The 25,329-nt window shown below is 35.8% G+C and overlaps 2 protein-coding genes and 2 long non-coding RNA genes across 7 annotated transcripts in view; 3 read left to right on the forward strand and 1 right to left on the reverse strand.

Moving 5' to 3' along the window:
• LOC131938782 (lachesin) overlaps positions 1–2,180 on the forward strand; it is a 48,749-nt gene extending 46,569 nt beyond the window's left edge. The window contains exons 6-8 of the mRNA XM_059296959.1: positions 776–961; positions 1,463–1,483; positions 1,755–2,180. Coding sequence (XP_059152942.1) covers positions 776–961; positions 1,463–1,483; positions 1,755–1,906 — 359 coding nt within the window. The 3' untranslated portion in view covers positions 1,907–2,180. The remainder of the gene's footprint in view (positions 1–775; positions 962–1,462; positions 1,484–1,754) is intronic.
• Positions 2,181–5,080: 2,900 nt separating this feature from the next.
• Positions 5,081–7,451, forward strand: LOC131938786 (uncharacterized). Its single transcript, XR_009386356.1, has 3 exons — positions 5,081–5,211; positions 6,957–7,093; positions 7,274–7,451. It is a non-coding gene; the product is annotated as an uncharacterized LOC131938786 (long non-coding RNA).
• A 761-nt stretch (positions 7,452–8,212) lies between these two features.
• On the reverse strand, positions 8,213–11,883 carry LOC131938787 (uncharacterized). 4 transcript variants are annotated; one of them, XR_009386359.1, is made up of 3 exons: positions 11,801–11,883; positions 9,227–9,663; positions 8,213–8,506 (listed from the first exon to the last, which is right to left on the reverse strand). It is a non-coding gene; the product is annotated as an uncharacterized LOC131938787 (long non-coding RNA). The 4 variants fall into 4 exon arrangements; XR_009386358.1 differs by having other exon boundaries at positions 9,227–9,370; positions 11,801–11,868; XR_009386360.1 differs by having other exon boundaries at positions 11,807–11,855.
• Positions 11,884–12,145: 262 nt separating this feature from the next.
• Positions 12,146–25,032, forward strand: LOC131938773 (coiled-coil domain-containing protein 177). Its single transcript, XM_059296938.1, has 17 exons — positions 12,146–12,243; positions 13,345–13,457; positions 13,620–13,734; positions 13,984–14,082; positions 14,397–14,469; positions 14,551–14,637; positions 14,815–14,935; positions 15,539–15,724; positions 15,822–15,926; positions 16,187–16,240; positions 16,584–16,709; positions 16,891–16,964; positions 17,203–17,310; positions 18,097–18,199; positions 19,066–19,175; positions 20,962–21,070; positions 23,975–25,032. Exons 1-17 carry the CDS (start codon positions 12,234–12,236, stop codon positions 24,128–24,130), a joined length of 1,749 nt encoding a protein of 582 aa, XP_059152921.1. The 5' UTR covers positions 12,146–12,233; the 3' UTR covers positions 24,131–25,032.
• Positions 25,033–25,329: the final 297 nt, after the last annotated feature.

The raw sequence follows: 25,329 nt of genomic DNA on the forward strand, positions 1-25,329 counted from the left end.
GTGGTAGTTTTTAAGTTGGGTGGTGTGTTAGCTCTTAAGTTAGGTTTTGGTTAAGGGTAGTGTGGTAGTTCTTAAGTTAGGTTTTGGTTAGGGGTGGTATGGTAGTTCTTAAGTTAGGTTTTGGTTAGGGGTGGTATGGTATGGTGGTTCTTAAGTTAGGTTTGTTTAGGGGTAGTGTGGTAGTGTGGTAGTTCTTAAGTTAGGTTTTGGTTAGGGATAATATGGTAGTTCTTAAGTTAGGTTTTGATTAGGGGTGGTGTGGTATGGTAGTTCTTATGTTAGGTTTTGGGTCAGGGATAGGGTTAGAATTGACTTGAGGAAGTTATATTAGCTTATACTTTACTAATAGTAACTTAACATCCTTTTAAATGTTTAAATGAAGATTCCCGTGTTGTGGCATTATGGGAGACTTCTAGGAAGCCTGAGTCATGTTATTAAACCAAATTCTGTCTGCTTAGACTTAAATGGCAAGTCCCATGTAATATTAAACCAAATTCTCTGTGCTTAGATGGCAAGTCTCGTGTAATGTTAAACGAATTTCTCTGTGCTTAGATGGCAAGTCCCATTTAATGTTAAAACAAATTCTCTGTGCTTAGATGGCAAGTCTCGTGTAATGTTAAACGAAATTCTCTGTGCTTAGATGGCAAGTCCCATGTAATGTTAAAACAAATTCTCTGTGCTTAAATGGCAAGTCCCATGTAATGTTAAAACAAATTCTCTGTGCTTAGATGGCAATTCTCATGTAATGTTGTTAAACCAAATTCTCTGTGTTTAGATGGCAAGCCTATATACGGTGACCACAGATACAGCGTGTACACGTCCCTGACCCTGAACGCGGTGGGGTCAGGGCTGGTCAGCAGCAAGCTCGAGATCAAGGACGTCAGGGAACAGGACGCTGGACTTTACTTCTGTCGCTCCACAGAGCGTGCGCAGATGGCAGGGGTCAAGGTCGAAATAAGAGGTGCACATAAAGGATAACCACTTGATTGCAAACGCTCTAGTCTTTCTATTCTATTATTTAATTTCCCTTATTTAACAACATAATTTTATACTCTTTAGTTGATCTTATATTTTAATTGATCTTATATTTTAATTGACCTTATATTTTAATTGATCTTATATTTTAATTGATCTTATATTTTAATTGACCTTATATTTTAATTGATCTTATATTTTAATTGATCTTATATTTTAATTGATCTTATATTTTAATTGATCTTATATTCTCTATTACGTGAGTTCACAAAGTGATATCCTCGTCACGCTTCAGTGCTCGCCAGTGTATTCAATATTTTATTGTTTATTTAATTTAAAAAAAGTTATTTCTATTTTGTTCATTTTGTTTTAAAAATGATATTCTATTCGTAAGCCTAATTGAATTTAATACATGTTAGACAAAAATTTTTCCTAATATTTTTTCATACAAACTAATGCTTGGTATGTTCATGTTTTTATTTCACAGGTTCACAGAACTGGAAGCGAGGTAATCAAGATATTTGTTTCAATTCATAAAATGAATCAATTAATTAAAGCTGCTGAATTGTAAAATAACATGTTAGGTTGACAAGAATAAAAAGCATTGAATAATTCCTTTACATAATTTATAACGCTAGGCCACGTAAACAAAGAGTAGATTATAAGATAAGCTAGGCCTAGAGAAATTATTTTGCAATCTTTGAGGTGAGCAGATAACAGACGACCAATAATTGCAAGTCTGTTTTATGACTTTTTATTATTTTTTTTTATGTTTCCAGAAGACAAGACCCAATCAAACGAGGCTTTAGAGAACCCAGAAAATAGGTCATCGCAAGAGTCAGAAAACAACAGCAGTTCCACGTCACGTGATTGGGTGTCACAGCTCTGCCTACAGCTGCTGCTCTTGTACAGCATTACATTCATCTACTAGCAGCTGGTTGCTCGGCTGTTCGATAACTTTACATTCATCTACTAGCAGCTGGTTGCTCGGCTGTTCGATAACTTTACATTCATCTACTAGCAGCTGGTTGCTCGGCTGTTCGATAACTTTTGAATTTTTCATGCAAGACACCGCTGTCAACACGACTGTATTGTCTAACAATCATTCAACGACATGACCGTATTGTCTAACAATCATTCAACGACATGACCGTATTGTCTAACAATCATTCAACGACATGACCGTATTGTCTAACAATCATTCAACGACATGACCGTATTGTCTAACAATCATTCAACAACATGATCGTAATGTCTAACAATCATTCAACGACATGACTGTATTGTCTGACAATCATACAACGACATGACCGTATTGTCTAACAATCATTCAACATGACCGTATTGTCTAACAATCATTCAACGACATGACCGTATTGTCTAACAATCATTCAACTACATGATCGTAATGTCTAACAATCATTCAACGACATGACCGTATTGTCTAACAATCATTCAACGACATGACTGTATTGTCTGACAATCATACAACGACATGACCGTATTGTCTAACAATCATTCAACGACATGACCGTATTGTCTAACAATCATTCAACGACATGACCGTATTGTCTAACAATCATTCAACGACATGATTATATTGTCTGACACTATGGTACATATGTATAGGCGGAACTAATTCATATATCAGTTCTGCCAATAGACGTGTCGAAAGCTAGCAGCACGGATACTGTTTAGGAAATACTTCTTTAACTTTACCGTTTGACTCTAAGTTGTGGTGTGAATCAAGTGACCAAGAACAGCAGACTGCAGCCCCCCTCCACAAGTCTTCCTCGCAATCTGGCTGTCCAGAATGTTCTCGTAAAAAGACGGGTTGTCATTATATTGTCTACACAGAATGACGAAATCGACAGAAACATGAATGTTCCTGAACGACGACATATACAGAACGATAACGTAAACAGACAATGACACTACTAAACGCTGAGTAGATATATTATTTCTGTCTAGTATTGTTTTAATTTAAATAAAAATAAGTCCTGATTGCTCTCTTGCTTAATGTCAAGGCTACGTCTTCGCTATGGGTGTTTAAATTTCGTTTGATTGGTTGGTCGTGTGTTTACATTTTGTTTGATTGGTTGGTCGTGTGTTTACATTTCATTTGATTGGTTGGTCGTTTATTTACATTTCATTTGATTGGTTGGTCGTTTGTTTACATTTCCTTTGATTGGTTGGTCGTGTGTTTACATTTTGTTTGATTGGTTGGGCGTGTGTTTATATTTCCTTTGATTGGTTGGTCGTTTGTTTACATTTCCTTTGATTGGTTGGTCGTGTGTTTACATTTTGTTTGATTGGTTGGGCGTGTGTTTATATTTATTTTGATTGGTTGGTCGTTTGTTTACATTTCCTTTGATTGGTTGGTCGTGTGTTTATATTTCGTTTGATTGGTTGGTCGTGTTTATATTTCGTTTGATTGGTTGGTCGTGTTTATATTTCGTTTGATTGGTTGGTCGTGTTTATATTTCGTTTGATTGGCTTCACGAGCGTTTATATTTCTCTTCAGTGGGTGGACGTGCGTTTTTTATTAACTGTCTTTGAGGACTACTCTCTTGGGGGGGGGGGGGAGTGAAAGGGGGGAACTGGAGTCAGTTTTATACTAGAGTTATGTTTGACGGATGTATGTACTAGGTTTTGTTTAGTCATGTATGCGGGTATCGCATTAGCTGCCATTTAGTCTCGAGCGCTTTGTAAATTGTAATGTGTGTGGCTACTGTCTAATCTGTTGAGGAGGCTGCAATTTTTATTGTTAATTTTAATTATGCACCAATGTTTTACAGTCAAACTACATTTAGAGAGTTTTGTAAATAATATTTAGATTTTACTCTCTGTCTTCATTGGCGGAAACACACGTAGGCCTACACACACCCTCACAAGGTTCCCACAACACCACACGGTGCCCATACAACATATTCAGATCCCCACTAGATGCCCACACAACTACCACTAGATGCCCACACAACTACCACTAGATGCCCACACAACTACCACTAGATGCCCACACAACTACCACTAGATGCCCACACAACTACCACTAGAGGCCCACACAACTACCATCAATGCCCACACAACTACCACTAGATGCCCACTCACAATCAAAAGGTGCCCACAGGACATTACATGGGATTGAAACTTTCTAAAATGTGTGAATTCTTTTTTATATGTACCTTGTAGGACAACATACGTTCATTCATTAATTTTTTGTAGGCCCTACATCATACAACCATTTTCGGCTATACAACCATTTTCGTTTGGCGAAATTACTATTTTATAAAAAAAATATCATGTAGTTTGACATGCTTTATTTTAAAAAAATTAAACATGCTTGTGTTGCATTTCAATCAATTAAACGGAGTTGATGAAAAATTTAGTGTTTTTTTTTACTTTAAAATTGTGACTTGACATGAGCAATTAGTTTTAATAAAGGCACACATGAGTAGACCTTAAGTTCTTCATCTTCATGTATGTGTTGATGTCTGAACCCCCCCCCCCCCCGTAAAGGTCAGTGCCGCTATTTACCAATTACTGTCCAGTTTTTATTTTGGTGTCACCACATTTGGTATAGAAAACAGTTTTTCAATTTTATCAACTTAGATGCAATAATGCTTCTAAGAATGAGCTTTTGTTTCATAGGCGTCTACAGGTATTCGGGCGAGAGGGAGCGGCGAGTCGAGAAAAAGGCTTTTTGTTGATTCGCTAATGTGAAAAATACACTCAATGATTACTCTGTAGAAAACAAAAGAACACACCATGTAGGGCGACAACAAGAAACAATTTATCACACAAAACAAAATACAACACAAAATATACACACACCACAACAAAAAACAAGAGACACATCACAATCTGTTTTGTAGTCCTTGTAAAAAAAAACAAAAACAATTTTACATAATGGATTATTAAAGCAAGCGAACTACAGTATGGGAAATAATCACTCTCTTAATATTAATATTTATAGGTCTACACATTTAATTGTAATCGTCAAATTCAACCTGATAAAATCTACGCTAGTTTTATTTTGTTCTTCCTCTGTTTGAATTTTGTTTTAAATTATTTAGAGATGTTTAGCTTGTTTTCAGCAATTTGATCTGGCTTAGTTCTCAAGGAATTGTTTTCCGGTCACCTCTAACAAACGTTGTCAACATTAACTATGACAATGGTTTCGAAAAGAGATGTCGAGATGCTTTCCAGATTTGCCTCTCGAGTTGCTAAAAACTGGTATTATATTTTATTGAGTAATAATTATTTTATCCTTATTTTCAGATAAAATTCGTTATTGTTAGGCTTGAAACATCTCAGTTTCAGTTTTGATTGCAAGAGACGAGATCACTGCATACAAACAAGAGACGCAATTCATCGTGCAATCTAGATCAGTGAATAATCTAGATAATTTTCTTCATCGTTTTAATTAGGGATCCCCCTCCATTGACTCCAATTTCAGCCTGCTTTTCTTTTGGATTTGCTTCCATATTCCATAGCCTTTGCTTGTTGTCCAACCAAGAACAAAGTACACTACTAGGCAGCAATTGTTTGATTTTGGAGTTGTCTCTTCTACTCTGCTAAAGAGTGGATGTCCCAGCTATCGAGCTTCATCGGTCAGAGAGTTCGAACTAGAGACTTTTTGGTTTAGCAACCACGAGCTTTACTGACTCAACCACCCCAACCCCTAATCTTAGTAATCTGGATCTAGAGTCTAATTCAATTCTAATCTAGTGCTAGAGATTAAAATTAGATTTGGATAGATACCGATAGGCCCCATTGGCTTAGCCCTAAATCATATTACACAAATAATAGGCCTAGCCTATATATAGGCTAGGATATGATATAATAATACAAAGTGACTACTTGGAAGATTTTTCTCCCCAACGTCTCCATCTAGTCTTCAAAAGATAGCTCTGCGCAGTGACCTATGGTTAGGGTTAGAATGAGGGTTAGGACTAGGATTAGGGTTGGTGTTAGGGTTCTGCGGCTGTAAACACAAGCATGCACAGTACCATCGAAAACATCGCCGCGAAGGCAAGTTGTAGTTTCTCTCCATTGCGCATGCATATCTTATTCCGGCTAGCATATTTAACTTGCATGATGGTATGTTCTTTAAAAACACCCATTTAATTTATATCAGCAGCCCTAAAGCATATCTCATTGCATGGACAATTGCTATTGTTGGTGATGTCCCTTTATAGTTCCCCCAACCAAGTAATTTGAAAATGTACTTGGGGTCATTGAGAGTGCACATGTTTATAGCACTAGTACAGAGATTAGATACTGGCGACCAATTGTAAAAGCAGTCTATTACTGCTCTGCTATTACTTTTGTCTCAAATGTTTTTTCATAAATAGTTGACGGCTTGTAGATCTAAACCATTTTCCATAACTTTCAGTCAGGCTTAGTGTTAAAAAATGATTCATACCTTGTCCATCTTTAAGAATCCAAGACATTAACATTTAATTGATAACAAAGTGGGCTAGTAGATCATTACATTTGTAAAATGTTGAAAAAAAATTCCCCCCTTTTTTTTGTTAGGCGTTTATTGTAAAATCTATTTTTAAAAAACTATGTAAGGGAAACATTAATTAGAAAGTACTTTCATTGTTATTTTAGAGTAATAGAAGCTTCTTTTATTTAGGATATTAGCTATATTAAACTGAATTGGTACAATAACAGCTTTAATTGCAGAAAAAGAACAGATTAATGTGACTGCACTTAATATACTAAGTGAAAATATGGCCATACAATACAGATTTCTTAATTTTTAAAAATTATTTATTTAAAATTTTACAACTCCTAGAGTTTGTTTTTAGTTTTGGTGCATGAATCAGTAGTCTACAGCATATGCCATAGTATGAACACTAGCTATTTGAGATTTGACATCACTTCATTGAGGATTCCTTAAAATTAGATTTTAGAAGAAATATATTCTTACTCTACGATTAGCTTGTAAATATCAACACATTTTATTTCAGGGGGCCATCAGCAGCAATTTACGCTGGTGCTGCAGCTCTTGTGGGCCTGTACGTCACAGAATGGAAAGTTATTGTTACCAAAATACCATTTTATGGGGCCAAATTCAATGAACCAGAGAGGCCGCTGTAATCAAAGAGTGAGAATAACGTTTGTTTTAGACCTAACTTAAAAATAATTCAAAATTTAATTAATTAGCTAATTAAACCTGAAATTTGCTGCAGCTAATTTACACAGGCTATATCACATTGTGTTTTTAATGTCTTTAATCAATGAAGTTGTTAGCGCCATATTAATTTCTTTATGTACAATTTTACAGGTTTTTAGCCCTTTTCAAGTTTAATCGCTGAATGATATTGAGCAGCGGTGTAGAAAAAGATGGTTTGCATCAATTTGCTGATGGTCGACAGTTTTCTGATGTCAAGTCACAAATTCTTTGCTCGATATGCACATACATTACACATGTTTATAGAATAAAACAAATGTAACAATCTTTATGTTGAAAATTGTTATTGTTCTGTACTTGTCTATTCCTCAATACTTGTCATTTTTTAATTTGAGAAAATGTAGCATGCTTTGAAATTTGTAATAATTTAACTCTCATGGTGGTGTGTTCTTTAAAAACACCCATTTAGTTATAGAATCTGCTGGTTGCTCTAGTTATTGAAACTAGTGTTGAATAACATGGTAAAACAGCCCATACTTACCAGCACTTGGTTATTAAGATTGAGCAATGAGCTAGTGCATATATTATTATCTAAGTCAGAATATAGACTTCAGCTGTAGTAGCGACTGGATTAAGAAGCTAGCCAAGTGCATACATAAATGCTAATTTTAAGTGTGGATGGAGAACAGTTGCAGGGAGTAGGACACCCCCCCCCCCCCAGTTTAATTTTTTTAGTTTGATTATATATATATATTGGTGTAGTAAGAGATAAATCATCAGACCAGACAGGCAACCTTCTATAGGGCTTAGAGTTGTCCAATGATATTCTGCTTTATTCAGGTCTGCTTCAGGTACAAAGCTTTTGGGTTGCAAAAATAATGTGTATAGATAATTTTCAACAACTCTGAGACACACCCCCTCCTTAATGTAGATACTAAGCAGCAGCTGCTATTTTTAGTTTGACGTGAAATGAAAGCTGTTTGACGACCTTCCTAACACTTCTATAAATATTCTACAAATAAAACAGTTCTAGATAGTAACTTTCAGTAATATACAACTCCCTTGAAAAATCATGAAATGCACACACAGTCAACAACAAAAAATTTATTATTATTATTGAACTATTTTTGTGTTTCGTTTATTCACATATTAAAAACCCCCTACACTTTATTAGCTATCTATTTGAAAGTAACATCTTTACTGTCTTGATTTGAGTTCAATTGTTTTAACTTTAACTGATATAAAGTTCTTCCATCTTCTTCTATGTTGTTCATTGTCCTTTTCTCCAAGTAAGGCACTCCAAGAAACTTGTAACACATTGCTCCAATAGTTAGTGTAGAGAAGACTACAGTTACTTTTAATGGTATCTTAAGTGACATGTTTCTGCTGTAAAAATAAACAGACAAATACAGTTAAAACTCAAATGAAGAATGCAGGTAAAATGTTTATAACCTATTTTAGTTACATCTATTAATGGGAAATAAACATTGAAACATTGACTTGACTGAGAATGGGAAAAATTAAACCAACTGTGAAAATCATACGAGAAAATAAAGGCCAAAGTGAAACAGTCAACATTATAAATACACTAAGTACTTGCAAGAAAGTCTACCACTAGAATTACTGGGGAGAGGGAAAGTTAAATTCCTTTTCAGACCAATTGGTCCATGGGGCACATGAAGTACAAATCATCTGTTTCTCTAATATTATAAATTAATAAAAACATTATAGGCCTACCGCTATAGCATCATACAGGAAATGTTAAATTTCATTATTTAATAAATTAGCTAATTAATTAATTAAATATCACTACTGATCAGATAATGAAGGGAGATTTATTTTGGTTAAGGCTTGACACACAACACTGCGTGTGGTATGTGGCTTGACAGTGGTGACTGGTATAATGAGATTGTTCATATTATTGTTTATTATATATAGCGCCGGGATGTGTCGCTAAGCCTCTGGTCTTATTAATTAGGCCTATAATAATTTTAATTATTTAGTAATTAGACCTATGTCTAATAATTCATTAGGTTACAACCAGGCCTAATTAATAATTATAGACCTAACCTAAAAGTCAACATAAAATATTACACTGTTCTTTACCTTGAGAAAATGCTGCCGGCAAAGAAAAAGACTCTCTAAGACTGTAAGAGTTTTTTAAAAATTATTTCTTGAATTATTCTTTTCCACTGTCCAGTTTGTTGTCTGCTTGTGTGGATTTATTCCCTTGATTGTTCAAGCGTTGCTCTGCAAAAAGTGGATGCCAAATATAAGCTCCACCAGCTACTCCAAGAACAGTTGTAATTAAGTACACAGAGATTGGCATGCGTCGTCTTATTCTTAATCGCATGATTCAATATCAATTTACACAATAATAAAACTTAGAATCTATTCTAGTCACTTGTGATTGACTTAGAACTCTAGAGTCTAGTCTAGAACTAGTCGCCTCTAGTTTCAGTAAGTTCGTATGAGTTTAGTTTTTTTTATGTCCAGGATCCATCACTCATCACACACAATATGATCAGCACAGGTACATGAACCTAAAAGTAAAATCTTAAGTCTTAAACTATTCTTAAACTAACTACTAGACTAGAATTTAGACTTACTATTACTAAATTAGTAATTACTAAAATACTATAAAGCTAAAAATTAAAATAGTAAAATAGGCCTAATAGTATAGTTAATATAAGTAGGCCTAATATTTAAATATTAATAATATTATTAGGGCCTATTAATTAGATCTAGTTCAAAGTTAAAAGAATCTAGATGACTCTTTAGATCTATAAACTAAATACAGTAAACAGATCTAGGGTAAAACTTCATTTTAGCGTATTTTGTTCGCTGCTTCACGTTCACCTCTGGTTGAGCGTATTTTATTATAAACAAAACCAAAACACACAAAAAGTTAGGAAAACACTAGGATTAGAATCATTAGATTATAGATATAGATCTACTTATTTTTTATTAAAGTGTTTTAATTAGAAACGGTAAAAAATATTATAAATAGGCCTAAGCAATACAGTTACAGTCCCAATTAAATAGCTTGTGATCGTCGGCGGGGGAAAAATCCCTAGATTTCTACATGGTCAAGTGTTCACCGTGAGTTCACATTGACTTTAATAAAAATTATCAGCATACGTCATAACGTAGGGTCATTATGAGTTCATGATAGTTATAGTATCATCATACATGCCTTGCAATTAGATCTAGATTATATGCGTTTCTCCTTTACCCATTACCATGAAAATCTTAACTGACACGAACACATTTTCAAGAAAAAAAAGTTAAATCTAGATAAATATAGCCTACACATTCAATATTCCAAATTTTGGATTTTTTTCAAGTTTTGACAAAATTAATTTAAAAAACTAAATAAAAAATTCATAAAGAAAAATAGGCAGTGTGATTTCCTAACATTTTTGTGTGTAAGTCATATAAATATAAGGTAATCTATCATTTTAGGTGCGTAAAATCGGCAGACGCTAGTAATGTGCGGAAAAGTTGCCTCATTGTTAATGCTTTGATAGAAGTAAATTGTGATATATTTGTGTCAAATATTAGAGATAACTGAATAATAAACCAACATCAATGGCTTAATACTAAATATATCAATATAGGCCAGAAATTAACTTTATACAGAAGTGTTTGCCAGCAAGATTTGCTATATTAAAACTATATTTATATAAACATCGGCCATCTGTAAGTAAGAGTGGTTTCCCCTGAATCTCTAACTATAATTTTACAAAAAAAAAAAACCTAAACAAGATGGCTGCTAAAAGTAAATAAGCTTGGCTGCATCTGATGAAAACATCGCTAGTCATTATTTTCTTCTGAAAAGTTTTAATACAGTTGTTTAAAAACAGCTACATTAACTTTGATAATATTTCTGTAAGTTTCAAAACATAGATCTAAATCATCTTTAAAATATGAAATAATTACTAAAATTTAATGAGTCACCTTTTTTTCACATTACTAGTCTCGGCCGATTTTACGTACCTAAACAAAACGGTAATCTATCGTTTTGAGTACGTAAAATCGCCCGCGGCTATTAATGTACGAAAACGTTACCTCATTGTCAAGGCTTTAATAGAAGTATATTGTGATATATTTGTGTCAAATATTATAGATAAATGGATAGCCTAATAAACCTAAATCAATGGTTAAATATATCGATATAGGCCAGAAATTAACTTTAAACAGCAGTGTCTGATGGCATGATTTGCTATATTAACAGCAGCCATTTGTAAAATAGAGTGGCTTCCCCCTGAATCTCGCGCTAAAAGCTTATAAAAATAAAACGGCTGCTATAGTAAATAAATGAGCATGGTTGCATCTGTTGGAAACATCGCTAGTCTTCATTTATTACGGAAAAGTTTTAATTCAATTGTTTAAAAACAGGTACATAAATGAAACATTTTTGTATTTTAAAAAACATAAATCCTCCTCAAAATGTGAAATAATTATTAAAATTTAAGGAGTCACCTGGTTTTCACATTACAAGTCGCGGGCGATTTTTTTACGTACCCATAAATTAAGTCAGTGAGTGTGTTTCGGTTGTGTTTTGTAATAAAATACGCTCAATTTGAGGTGAAGGGGGGAATAAAATTCGCTAAAATGGAGTTTTACCCAGATCTATTCAAGTAGTGATAGATATTCTAAACTATTTCAAAAAGTGACCTTTACTTCCTAAGTAACAGTGTACTGTAGAACTAACACATATAGTTCTCCTACTTGTTCTTTTTTTTAAGAAACCAAAAAAGGCATTAACACTAGCCTAGTCTAAATAAATTCAAAATCAATATTTTAAAGAAGAAAAGTCCTAAAAATACTACTAAAAATTGGTTTTAGAATCTGCCTGGGGTTAATTATTATTATAGATATAATTTTATAATTGTTATGAATTACACTAAGATTTTTTTACAGAGGAAAAACTAGATTAAAAAATAAAACCATCATCATTTTTTCCGTGTAAAAAAGATCTATAGTTACCAAAACAACTTTTTAACTTTCTGTTGTTGTACAATGGCGGCATAAGCCTACTTTGGTACCTAATCATGGCTAGCCAATGACAATATTTCTAAAAAAAATTGTTTTACCATAAGTGAAATAAATGGAGACCGGTAAGTCTGATTAATTTTTTACGTTATTTAAAGCACTGAAATCAAAGCTTAAACTTTAGAGTATAAATAAATCCAGTGTTGGATTTTAGCTAAACGTCTCGTAGATCTACCTATCCCAGGGCCTACTTATAACAACTATACTTTACTAAACAAGTCAGAACACGACTCAGGGTAAAATCAAAATTTAACTTCAAAATTATCAATTTAAACTCAAATAATTCATTTTATTATTGTTGGCCCATAATAACATTTACATTAATAGTAAGCAATGGGTTTTAAGTTAAGGCTTAGCAGTTCAGAGTAAGCCTACTATTTATTATACTATAGGCCATACATAGGCCTACTATAAATCATAGGCTATTAAAGCAGGTATTGAGGAATTATTAATTGTTTATCAATTTTACTGGTTACATAGCATTTCTAGTGAGTTGTCATTTTGAGGCTTTAAGTTAAAGTACTATTTAAGCATCTCATCTTGGTCAACCGCATAGTTTTTATGTCTGAACAGTAAAATTATAGGCCGATTCTAGCTGGAAAAAGATACACATGCACAATGGAGAGAAACTGTAAAACCCTAACCCCAGTGCAGCAGTTAAGGTCACTGCGCATGCGCAGAATTATTGAGTTTCATATTTTCCACCAAAAAATCTTTTTCCGAGTAGTCACTTTGAAAATTATATTTCCCTGGGGTCTTCCATAAAGATGTCACACTCTTAAGGGGGGGGGGGGATATCTGCAAGTGTAAAGTCACATTATTGCATTTAAAATATATATTTTTTTATCAGAATTATAGTAGTTATTTTTCATTTTAAAAATAATTCTAATAAGCCTACCAAATTTAACCCAATCTAATAACCTTTTTTTTCTTCTAAAATTGAGATTTTTTGGAGAGGGTAGGCTGCAGTGTGACATTTTGGGGTGTGTGTGTCAAAAAAAAAGTGGTGTCATGGCTTTTGTGATATGTGACAATGGACTAGGGGAGATAAGATGGGGAAAAAAGCATCACATCTTTAATGGACAATTATTTTTGTGGAGATATTGTTCTATTTATGATTCTATTATGACTTTCATCACAGTTTATTGTTTTAAATGCATATATAGAGCTGAGTGTGAAAATTGACCTGTACAACTTGGATGATGCAAAGTTTGAAAATAGCAAATATGTCCTGACTAGCCCAAGATCTTTAGAAGCCTGCTCAAGGTTAAATGTAAAGGTGGGCGTACCAGTGTATTACTTATCTTAAGTTAATTGTCAGCTCAGTTTACATTGATTATCATTTATTAAATTTATTGAAAGTAAATAACCATTATGCATCCTAAATAAAACCAGCAATAAAATTAACTACATTGTAAAATGAAGAAACTTTTTTCCCTAGCCTATAGAGCTCCTGTACAAACCATTATCTGAGTTTCATGAGGAATTTTTACCCCAAGATGTCCCCCAACACACCATTTATGCCCTCTATGACGAGAGCGAGCAAATCAGACAAAGTAAGAAATTTAGTTCTCTGTTGCTCAAATCTTCTAGTTACCATAAGCGTTTATTTTTAAATGCAATAAACATAAAGTCTTGAATTCAAACAACCCTTATGAGTACCTGGCATATTTAGGGGAGAGTAAAGACACAACTTTGGCATTGGCAACATAAACAGATGAAACAGGTGCATCACACACTCTCATTCACTAATACTGTGTGTGATGCAAAGTTGTGATTGAAACTTTTCAATTATTTTCTTACAGAAAAGTTGAAATTATGTAGAGAAGAAAGAAGTAGGTTAATACTAGAAAACCAGAAGAAATCCAGATTGTTGGTGGAGGCTAAGATGTTTCCAACTCATGGTATGTTAGTATGTTGATGTCACTGTGTCTATTTGGTTGCTTTAAAATGGTATGTTAGCTATTTTGTGTGATATTATGTTAATGTGTAATGTTTATGTATGTCAGTATGTTACATCATGTCCAAATTATTAAATGACTTACAATGATACAACACATATCAGTACGGAAGAGCAGCTGAAAATCAGCAAAATGATGGTTATATGTCAACACAATCAATAACACATATACAAATTAAAACAAATACATTTTAGTTGACAGAAGTATGTGCTAGATGAGAAATAATATTATTTTAAAAGTTAGAATTTTTTTAACAGGTTTTCCTAGTCATGCCCTAAGGAGGAATAACTCATCTAATCTGGCGTTGAATTCTACCAAGGGACGGAAAAGGTTGAGATTAACATAAACTTCATTAAAACATTCTGAGTTCATTTAAAAAAAAATCTGATTTAATCTTTTTCTTTTAATTAGGTCATTTGAGAGAGAAAGCCCAAAACTTCACAGAGAACTGATATCAAAGAAAGACTTGCTGCCCCAAAAGCATCATTCTGCCAGAAGGTAAATTAGTAAAGTTGTATTAGAAAATTTTGTTGAATGAAAGGATTTTCATTCTTAAAATTTAAAAATGCTGGACTATATTAGAATTTATATATAAAAGCATAACCCTTCAACTTAAGTGGAATTATAAGCCTGAATATGCAATAACAATGTTGGCATTATTGTATCCTTGAGCAGGTCTCGGCCAGTGTCAGCAGAAGGAAGGAAACCTCAGCGCCGTAGCACCTCTGCTGTTGTAGGCTCTCGTGTAGAGTACAGAAGTGGCTCTGCTCCATGCCATGTCCGTCTGCCTGCTAGAGTAAGTTGCTGAAACAACATTAAGTCATACAACCTCATCAGGATTCATTACGTCATACAACCTCATCAGGATTCATTAAGTCATACAACCTCATCAGGATTCATTAAGTTATACAACCTCATCAGGATTCATTAAGTTATACAACCTCATCAGGATTCATTTAAGACAGCTGAAGACAGTTTTCTATTGACAAAAGCATTTCTGGCAAATGGAGCCAAATTTTAAAATCTTGTTTGGTTCATTTCCAATACATTTTTCACACATTAATTTTTATTTAATGTTACATGTACACTTTTTAAAAAAAAGTTTCCTTTTTTATGTTTCTGTGCCAGATTTGTTATATTTTTCTGAGTGCATTGGTGTTTTTAGATTTTAAGTTGATTATTGTTTTGATAAGAAGAATATTATTAAAAAAAACATGTTAAAAAAAGACCAAGTAGCTTCCCCTTGTTCAGAAATTGGTTTGTAAACTGAAAGCAGGTATGTTAAAAAAAATTCAATAAGTTAAGGTAAAGCAAACCATCATAACTTTTTTGTGTGCATGTGTGGTAAAGATCATGACCTTTATGTTTAGGATGAAAAGATCATGACCTTTATGTTTAGGATGAAAAGATCTTGAAGCTGATGACAGAGCGCAGAGAGAAGGAAAGAAAAAACTTGTCAGTCAGCAGAGAGGCTCACAGAGTGTGGGAGGAACAGAAAAGGAGGGAGGAGATTCTAAAACTCCTGGCAGAGAATAAGAGAAGACAACTCTTAGATGAAGAAAACAGACTTAATTACCTTTACAAGGTGTGCAGAAACTAGATGTCAAAGTTTTGTTCAAACAGAGCATTGTAGGGGGCCTAATCTTGTACAACTTTACCATAAAAATTTTCAACTTCCCCAGACAGATGGACCAGAGAAGTTGGAAGATGACAACAAAAATAGATTGAAGGTGGACATTGACCAACATAGCTCAGATGCTTCTTTAATGAGGCAGTTACGCTTGCAGGTAGACTATGGATGTGTTTGATGGTGGAGTATGGATGTGTTTGATGGTGGAGTATGGAAGTGTTTGATGGTGGAGTATGGAAGTGTTTGATGGTGGAGTATGGATGTGTTTGATGGTGGAGTATGGAAGTGTTTGATGGTGGAGTATGGATGTGTTTGATGGTGGAGTATGGAAGTGTTTGATGGTCTAGTGTATATGTGTTTGATGAATATACTTGTCACTTGAAAACCAAATTTTTTGTTGATGTCTATCACTATCAGGAACAGAAACTTGAGGACAGAATCAGGAAAGAAACTTTAAAAAAGACTTCGCAGGTAAGACTTGTTACGTTTGGTGATCAACTTTTTAGTGTTTAGTTCTGTCTATGAGTTTACAAGTAGGCCTACATTGTTTATTGTCTAGTATATTGCTAGCCTCTGTTTCACATGCTTGTCTTGCTTGTATGAGAAAGATTTTTGAGTCACTTTTTCCCTGTATTGTTTTTGGTCAACTAGCAAAAATAATTTGAAGATTTTTGAACACAAGGAGTTTATTGAGGTTCATGTCTAGATTCTGGTGTTGCTGCTGGGTTGCGTATAGTTCTCCTTCTATTGGTGCTATTGAAAACAACTTTAAGTAACATTGTTTTAATTATCTGAATTCTTTAACACACTATAGGAGAGGAATCTGCAAAGAATTTCTGACTCTGACAAATACTTGGCCAAACTACTTTTAAAGGATCAAACATCTGATCTGAACTCAGCCTCTGAGAGGAAAGGTGTTCGGATCCACCATGAATCATTGGTGGGTAGTGAAAAAAATTTAATGGAAATAATTTTTTTCCAAAGCACAATTTTTTTACTTCATTATCTCCATTAGTACCTTTATTATACATAATGCATATGTTTAAAATTCAGTTTTCTTTTGTAAAATGTTAATATTCTATATATTTGGTTTTAAAATCTAAATTTGAATTTTATCTTAGAAAAAATTCTTGGAAAACAGAAAAGCAAGAGAAGAATTTGAACGAAGAAAGAAAAGCCTGACAAATCAAGAGAAGTAAGTTCAATAAAAAAACCATGATGGTGGAAAAATTTTTGTTACTGGGTGTTTGTAGAAATGCCATGCAGAAAATATGGGGAGGAGACTGGTCAGTATAGCCAGTTGAGTTCATACCTAAGAATTGTGCTGGTTTATTTTTATTTAATTTGTGTTTCTGATGCCCTCTGATACATCTCTTTGATCCCATCTTCTGCTCTGTGTACTCATCTACAATATATTTTATGATGGATGACAGAGAAAATGAAGATTTGATTCGATCTTCCATGGAAGTCAGACTGGGCCAAGCAGAAGCAAAGTTATACCAGGTGCTTGACAAGAGGAATAGGCAGCTAGAGGAGCAACAGTAAGTGGTGGATGTTGTTGTTATAGCAGTAAGTGGTGGATGTTGTTGTAGCAGTAAGTGGTGGATGTTGTTGTAGCAGTAAGTGGTGGATGTTGTTGTAGCAGTAAGTGGTGGATGTTGTTGTAGCAGTAAGTGGTGGATGTTGTTGTTGTAGCAGTAAGTGGTGGATGTTGTTGTAGCAGTAAGTGGTGGATGGTGTTGTAGCAGTAAGTGGTGGATGTTGTTGTTGTAGCAGTAAGTGGTGGATGTTGTTGTAGCAGTAAGTGGTGGATGTTGTTGTTGTAGCAGTAAGTGGTGGATGTTGTTGTAGCAGTAAGTGGTGGATGGTGTTGTAGCAGTAAGTGGTGGATGTTGTTGTAGCAGTAAGTGGTGGATGTTGTTGTAGCAGTAAGTGGTGGATGTTGTTGTTGTAGCAGTAAGTGGTGGATGTTGTTGTAGCAGTAAGTGGTGGATGGTGTTGTAGCAGTAAGTGGTGGATGTTGTTGTAGCAGTAAGTGGTGGATGTTGTTGTAGCAGTAACTGGTGGATGTTATAGCAGTAAGTGGTGGATGTTGTTGTCATTGTTGTAACTGAATTTTTCAGCTTTGGTAGAACATTTTTGTTTGAGGTATTAGATGAGCAGATTAAGATAATGATTGAGAGGATGACTGAGGAAAATGACTGAGATAATGATTGAGATATGATACTGATTGAGATGATTGAGGAAAATAACTAAGATGATGAATGAGATGCCGACCTAGAGAATAATTGAGAGAATGATTGTGATAATGACTGCCAACTTTCCAGCCATCAGGAACAAGTTAAACTACAGAAAGCTCGCAGCTCTAATAAACAAAAAGATGCCGCCATTCAGGAGTACCTGCAGGAGCTCTTGGAGCACAAGAAGCAGGTTTCTGTCTTTCTGTCTGTCCACTGTCTGTCTGTCCACTGCCTGTCTGATGCCCATGTCATCCAAGTGAACAACCACTTTAATTAAACCTTAACCAGCTTATAGTTAGGGTGTAGATGTACTCATGATCCAGGTATCACTGATCAATGCTCCAGTCATTTGGTAGAGCTTGTATTGTTCCTATAACTGGTATGAAACAAAACAATTTGTATACATGACAAATGACTGTCCCATGTTTGTGCCTATAACTGGTATGAAACAAAACAATTTGTATAGATGACAAATGACTGTCCCATGTGTGTGCCTATAACTGGTATGAAACAAAACAATTTGTATACATGACAAATGACTGTCCCATGTGTGTGCCTATAACTGGTATGAAACAAAACAATTTGTATACATGACAAATGACTGTCCCATGTGTGTGCCTATAACTGGTATGAAACAAAACAATTTGTATACATGACAAATGACTGTCCCATGTGTGTGCCTATAAGTGGTATGAAACAAAACAATTTGTATACATGACAAATGACTGTCCCATGTGTGTGCCTATAAGTGGTATGAAACAAAACAATTTGTATACATGACAAATGACTGTCCCATGTGTGTGCCTATAACTGGTATGAAACAAAACAATTTGTATAGATGACAAATGACTGTCCCATGTGTGTGCCTATAACTGGTATGAAACAAAACAATTTGTATACATGACAAATGACTGTCCCATGTGTGTGCCTATAAGTGGTATGAAACAAAACAATTTGTATACATGACAAATGACTGTCCCATGTGTGTGCCAATAACTGGTATGAAACAAAACAATTTGTATAGATGACAAATGACTGTCCCATGTGTGTGTTCAGGTGGAGCTGCGCGCCCAGGCAACAGCCCAGCGCAGCATTGAGCACAAGTCTCATCAAGCCAGGGTCCAACGCACACAGAAACAACAGGAGCACAGGAGGAACATGAGCAAGTGGGTCACAGCCTGTCTGGACAGCCAGTCTGGACAGCCTGTCTGGTCAGCCTGTCTGGACAGCCTGTCTGGTCAGCCTGTCTGGACAGCCTGTCTGGACAGCCTGTCTGGTCAGCCTGTCTGGACAGCCTGTCTGGTCAGCCTGTCTGGACAGCCTGTCTGGACAGCCTGTCTGGTCAGCCTGTCTGGACAGCCTGTCTGGACAGCCTGTCTGCTCAGCCTGTCTGGTCAGCCTGAGTAGGGCGGGTGGCAGTGACCTGACATTAGCCTGACAGTGAGCTGACACTATCCTGACAGTTAACTGACAGTGACCTGCCATTAGCCAGACAGTGAAATGACACTAGCCTGCCAGTGACCTGCCAGTGAGATGACACTAGCCTGACAGTGACCTGCCATTAGCCAGACAGTGAGCTGGCACTAGCCTGACAGTGAGATGACATTAGCCTGACATTGCGATGACATTAGCCTGCCAGTGACATGACATTAGCATGACAGTGAGATGACATTAGCATGACAGTGAGATGACATTAGCCTGACAGTGAGATGACATTAGCCTGACATTGAGATGACATTAGCCTGACAGTGAGATGACATTAGCCTGACATTGAGATGACATTAGCCTGACATTGAGATGACATAAGCCTGCCAGTGAGATGACATTAGCCTGACAGTGACCTGCCAGTGAGATGACATTAGCCTGACAGTGAGATGACATTAGCCTGACAGTGACCTGCCAGTGAGATGACATTAGCCTGACAGTGACCTGACATTAGCCTGACAGTGACCTGACACTAGCATGACATTGACCTGACACTAGCCTGACAGTGACCTGACATTAGCCTGACAGTGACCTGACACTAGCCTGACAGTGACCTGACACTAGCCGGACAGTGACCTGACATTAGCCTGACAGTGACCTGACAGTGAGATAACATTAGCCTGACATTGAGATTACATTAGCCTGACAGTGAGATGACATTAGCCTGACATTGAGATGACATTAGCCTGACAGTGAGATGACATTAACCTGACAGTGACCTGACAGTGAGATGACATTAGCCTGACAGTGAGCTGACATTAGCCTTACAGTGAGATGACATTAGCCTGACAGTTACCTGACAGTGAGACGACACTAGCCTGACAGTGCGATGACACTAGCCTGACAGTGACCTGACACTAGCCTGACAGTGAGATGACATTAGCCTGACAGTGAGATGACATTAGCCTGACATTGAGATGACATTAGTCTGACAGTGAGATGACATTAGCCTGACATTGAGATTACATTAGTCTGACAGTGAGATGACATTAACCTGACAGTGACCTGACAGTGAGATGACATTAGCCAGACATTGAGATGACATTAGCCTGACATTGAGATGACACTAGCCTGACAGTGACCTGACAGTGACCTGACATAGCCTGACAGTGACCTGACACTAGCCTGACTGTGACCTGGCATTAGCCTGACAGTGAGATGACACTAGCCTGACAGTGACCTGACACTAGCGTGACAGTGACCTGACAGTGAGATGACACTAGCCTGACAGTGAGATGACACTAGCCTGACAGTGAGATGACACTAGCCTGACAGTGACCTGACACTAGCGTGACAGTGACCTGACAGTGAGATGACACTAGCCTGACAGTGAGATGACACTAGCCTGACAGTGAGATGACACTAGCCTGACAGTGACCTGACATAGCCTGACAGTGACCTGACATAGCCTGACAGTGACCTGACATTAGCCTGCTGTATCATCAAAAATATTGTCCTCTGCCACAGGATCCAGAAAGAAAAAGACAGACAACGCAAGCTGCTTGAGATCTCGCTGTCACAGAAAGACAGAAAAATTGAGGAACTTCTGGAAGAAAAAGAGAGGACAGTGGCTGAGGTAAGTGACAACATTTTGTGTTAGACAAAAGTTGGGATGGAGAAAAGTTGAGCAAATATTTCAAGTTGTATTCATCATTCTAACATTTTGTGTTAGACAAAAGTTGGGATGGATAAAAGTTGAGCAAATATTTCAAGTTGTATTCATCATTCTAACATTTTGTGTTAGACAAAAGTTGGGATGGAGAAAAGTTGAGCAAATATTTCAAGTTGTATTCATCATTCTAACATTTTGTGTTAGACAAAAGTTGGGATGGATAAAAGTTGAGCAAATATTTCAAGTTGTATTCAGCATTCTAACATTTTGTGTTAGACAAAAGTTGGGATGGATAAAAGTTGAGCAAATATTTCAAGTTGTATTCATCATTCTAACATTTTGTGTTAGACAAAAGTTGGGATGGATAAAAGTTGAGCAAATATTTCAAGTTGTATTCATCATTCTAACATTTTGTGTTAGACAAAAGTTGGGATGGATAAAAGTTGAGCAAATATTTCAAGTTGTATTCATCATTCTAACATTTTGTGTTAGACAAAAGTTGGGATGGATAAAAGTTGAGCAAATATTTCAAGTTGTATTCATCATTCTAACATTTTGTGTTAGACAAAAGTTGGGATGGATAAAAGTTGAGCAAATATTTCAAGTTGTATTCATCATTCTAACATTTTGTGTTAGACAAAAGTTGGGATGGAGAAAAGTTGAGCAAATATTTCAAGTTGTATTCATCATTCTAACATTTTGTGTTAGACAAAAGTTGGGATGGATAAAAGTTGAGCAAATATTTCAAGTTGTATTCAGCATTCTAACATTTTGTGTTAGACAAAAGTTGGGATGGATAAAAGTTGAGCAAATATTTCAAGTTGTATTCATCATTCTAACATTTTGTGTTAGACAAAAGTTGGGATGGATAAAAGTTGAGCAAATATTTCAAGTTGTATTCATCATTCTAACATTTTGTGTTAGACAAAAGTTGGGATGGATAAAAGTTGAGCAAATATTTCAAGTTGTATTCATCATTCTAACATTTTGTGTTAGACAAAAGTTGGGATGGATAAAAGTTGAGCAAATATTTCAAGTTGTATACATTTGTTTGACTGCCATTAGTCAGCTGTTGATTGGTTTATGTTTGAATGCCATTTGTCATCTGTTGATTGGTTTGTTTGACTACCATTAGTCAGCTGTTGATTGTTTATGTTTGACTGCCATTAGTCAGCTGTTGATTGGTTTGTTTGACTACCATTAGTCAGCTGTTGATTGTTTATGTTTGACTGCCATTAGTCATCTGTTGATTGGTTTGTTTGACTGCCATTAGTCATCTGTTGATTGTTTATGTTTGACTGCCATTAGTCATCTGTTGATTGTTTATGTTTGACTGCCATAAGTCAGCTGTTGATTGGTTTGACTGCCATTAGTCAGCTGTTGATTGGTTTATGTTTGACTGCCATTAGTCAGCTGTTGATTGGTTTGTTTGACTGCCATAAGTCAGCTGTTGATTGGTTTGTTTGACTGCCATTAGTCATCTGTTGATTGGTTTGTTTGACTGCCATAAGTCAGCTGTTGATTGGTTGACTGCCATAAGTCAGCTGTTGATTGGTTGACTGCCATAAGTCAGCTGTTGATTGTTTATGTTTGACTGCCATAAGTCAGCTGTTGATTGGTTGACTGCCATAAGTCAGCTGTTGATTGTTTATGTTTGACTGCCATTAGTCAGCTGTTGATTGGTTTGACTGCCATTAGTCATCTGTTGATTGTTTATGTTTGACTGCCATTAGTCAGCTGTTGATTGGTTTGACTGCCATTAGTCATCTGTTGATTGTTTATGTTTGACTGCCATAAGTCAGCTGTTGATTGTTTATTTTTGACTGCCATAAGTCAGCTGTTGATTGGTTTATGTATGACTGCCATTAGTCAGCTGTTGATTGTTTTTGTTTGACTGCCATTAGTCAGCTGTTGATTGGTTTATGTTTGACTGCCATTAGTCAGCTGTTGATTGGTTTATGTTTGACTGCCATTAGTCAGCTGTTGATTGGTTTGTTTGACTGCCATTAGTCAGCTGTTGATTGGTTTGTTTGACTGCCATTAGTCAGCTGTTGATTGGTTTGACTGCCATTAGTCAGCTGTTGATTGGTTTGACTGCCATAAGTCATCTGTTGATTGGTTTATGTTTGACTGCCATTAGTCAGCTGTTGATTGGTTTGACTGCCATTAGTCATCTGTTGATTGTTTTTGTTTGACTGCCATTAGTCATCTGTTGATTGTTTATGTTTGACTGCCATAAGTCAGCTGTTGATTGGTTGACTGCCATTAGTCAGCTGTTGATTGGTTTGACTGCCATTAGTCAGCTGTTGATTGTTTATGTTTGACTGCCATTAGTCAGCTGTTGATTGGTTTGACTGCCATTAGTCAGCTGTTGATTGGTTTGACTGCCATTAGTCATCTGTTGATTGTTTATGTTTGACTGCCATTAGTCAGCTGTTGATTGTTTATGTTTGACTGCCATTAGTCAGCTGTTGATTGGTTTGTTTGACTGCCATTAGTCAGCTGTTGATTGTTTATGTTTGACTGCCATTAGTCAGCTGTTGATTGGTTTGTATGACTGCCATAAGTCAGCTGTTGATTGTTTATGTTTGACTGCCATTAGTCAGCTGTTGATTGGTTGACTGCCATAAGTCAGCTGTTGATTGTTTGACTGCCATTAGTCAGCTGTTGATTGTTTGACTGCCATTAGTCAGCTGTTGATTGGTTTGTTTGACTGCCATAAGTCAGCTGTTGATTGTTTGACTGCCATTAGTCAGCTGTTGATTGGTTGACTGCCATTAGTCAGCTGTTGATTGGTTTATGTTTATGTTTGACTGCCATTAGTCAGCTGTTGATTGTTTGACGGCCATATTTTTGTTCGCCCCACAGACCCGGGCCCTGGCCCAGTTGAGCCAGACCCTGAGGGACGACATCAAGGACAAGTATGAGTCAGACACTTTTGACAAGAAAGTTCTGGAAGCCCAGCTGTACGCCAACCTGGAGAAGCCAGTCAGACAAAAATCATGGACAAAAGCTGGACATTGACAAAAGCTGGAGATTGACAAAAGCTGGACATTGACAAAAGCTGGACATTGACAAAAGCTGGACATTGACAAAAGCTGGACATTGACAAAAGCTGGACATTGACAAAAGCTGGACATTGACAAAAACTGGAAATTGACAAAAGCTGGACATTGACAAAAGCTGGACATTGACAAAAACTGGACATTGACAAAAGCTGGAAATTGACAAAAGCTGGACATTGACAAAAGCTGGACATTGACAAAAGCTGGACATTGACAAAAGCTGGACATTGACAAAAACTGGAAATTGACAAAAGCTGGAAATTGACAAAAGCTGGACATTGACAAAAACTGGAAATTGACAAAAGCTGGACATTGACAAAAGCTGGACATTGACAAAAGCTGGAAATTGACAAAAGCTGGACACTGACATAAGCTGGATATTTTATTTTTTAACTTTTTCTTTTAATGAATTTTTAAGCACATTTTTTATTCAATGTACAAATTATACACATCTACATAATTGCTTTAATCTTCTGTACAAATATGCTTGACTTGATAAGATATGATTCTATTTCTAAGCAAATATTTACATACATTTATTATTTGTATTTCTTTATTTGATTTGTACTACTTCTTAAATATTTTAAAAAGTATTTAGTGTTTATGTTTTAATGTGTATTTGCTATTTTTTTTTTCCAAAGAACTGTAGAATTTGAGTACTTTCCCCATACCAGATTTTTATGAACAACACAACTATCTAACTACACCTTAGAACTACTCAAGTTGATTTACTTATATAAATGATGTACAATACACAATTCTGTTGCTTTTTTTTTCACAAGCTGTATAAGTTTAAAATACAATTTGTGTGCAATTTTTTATTAAGCCGCGCATATTTTCAAAATAAATGTGACAGTCAAATGTAAAGTTGATTACCAAAGCAGTATTGTGCCCTACATTTGCTAATGCAACATCCTCTAACTATGACACTGGCTATGTGGTTAAAATAACCTATAGCCTACCTGCTTGGTTATAGGCCTATGTGCTGTAAGTTATTACATGGTTAGAATAAAATGTGTGAGACACTGTATAGAGATTTGTGCGGGGAAGACACTAGATAGATGGGGCAGAGATTTGTGTGGGGGAGACATTGGATAGAGATTTGTGTGTGTGGGGGGGGGGGGGGAGGGGAGACATTGGATAAATGGTGCAGATATT

The sequence above is a fragment of the Physella acuta genome, unplaced genomic scaffold (genome assembly GCF_028476545.2).
Source record: "Physella acuta isolate Inbredline_101_S28 unplaced genomic scaffold, ASM2847654v3 ptg000257l, whole genome shotgun sequence".
In the NCBI taxonomy this organism is placed as follows: Eukaryota; Metazoa; Mollusca; class Gastropoda; family Physidae; genus Physella; species Physella acuta.

What these genes read in the sequence shown, in the direction of transcription:
- LOC131938773 (XM_059296938.1), top strand. An exon ending in TCTACCAAGGGACGGAAAAG is followed by an intron (nt 14,470 to 14,550) that starts GTTGAGATTAAC and finishes TCTTTTAATTAG; the next exon opens with GTCATTTGAGAGAGAAAGCC. An exon ending in GACTTAATTACCTTTACAAG is followed by an intron (nt 15,725 to 15,821) that starts GTGTGCAGAAAC and finishes CAACTTCCCCAG; the next exon opens with ACAGATGGACCAGAGAAGTT.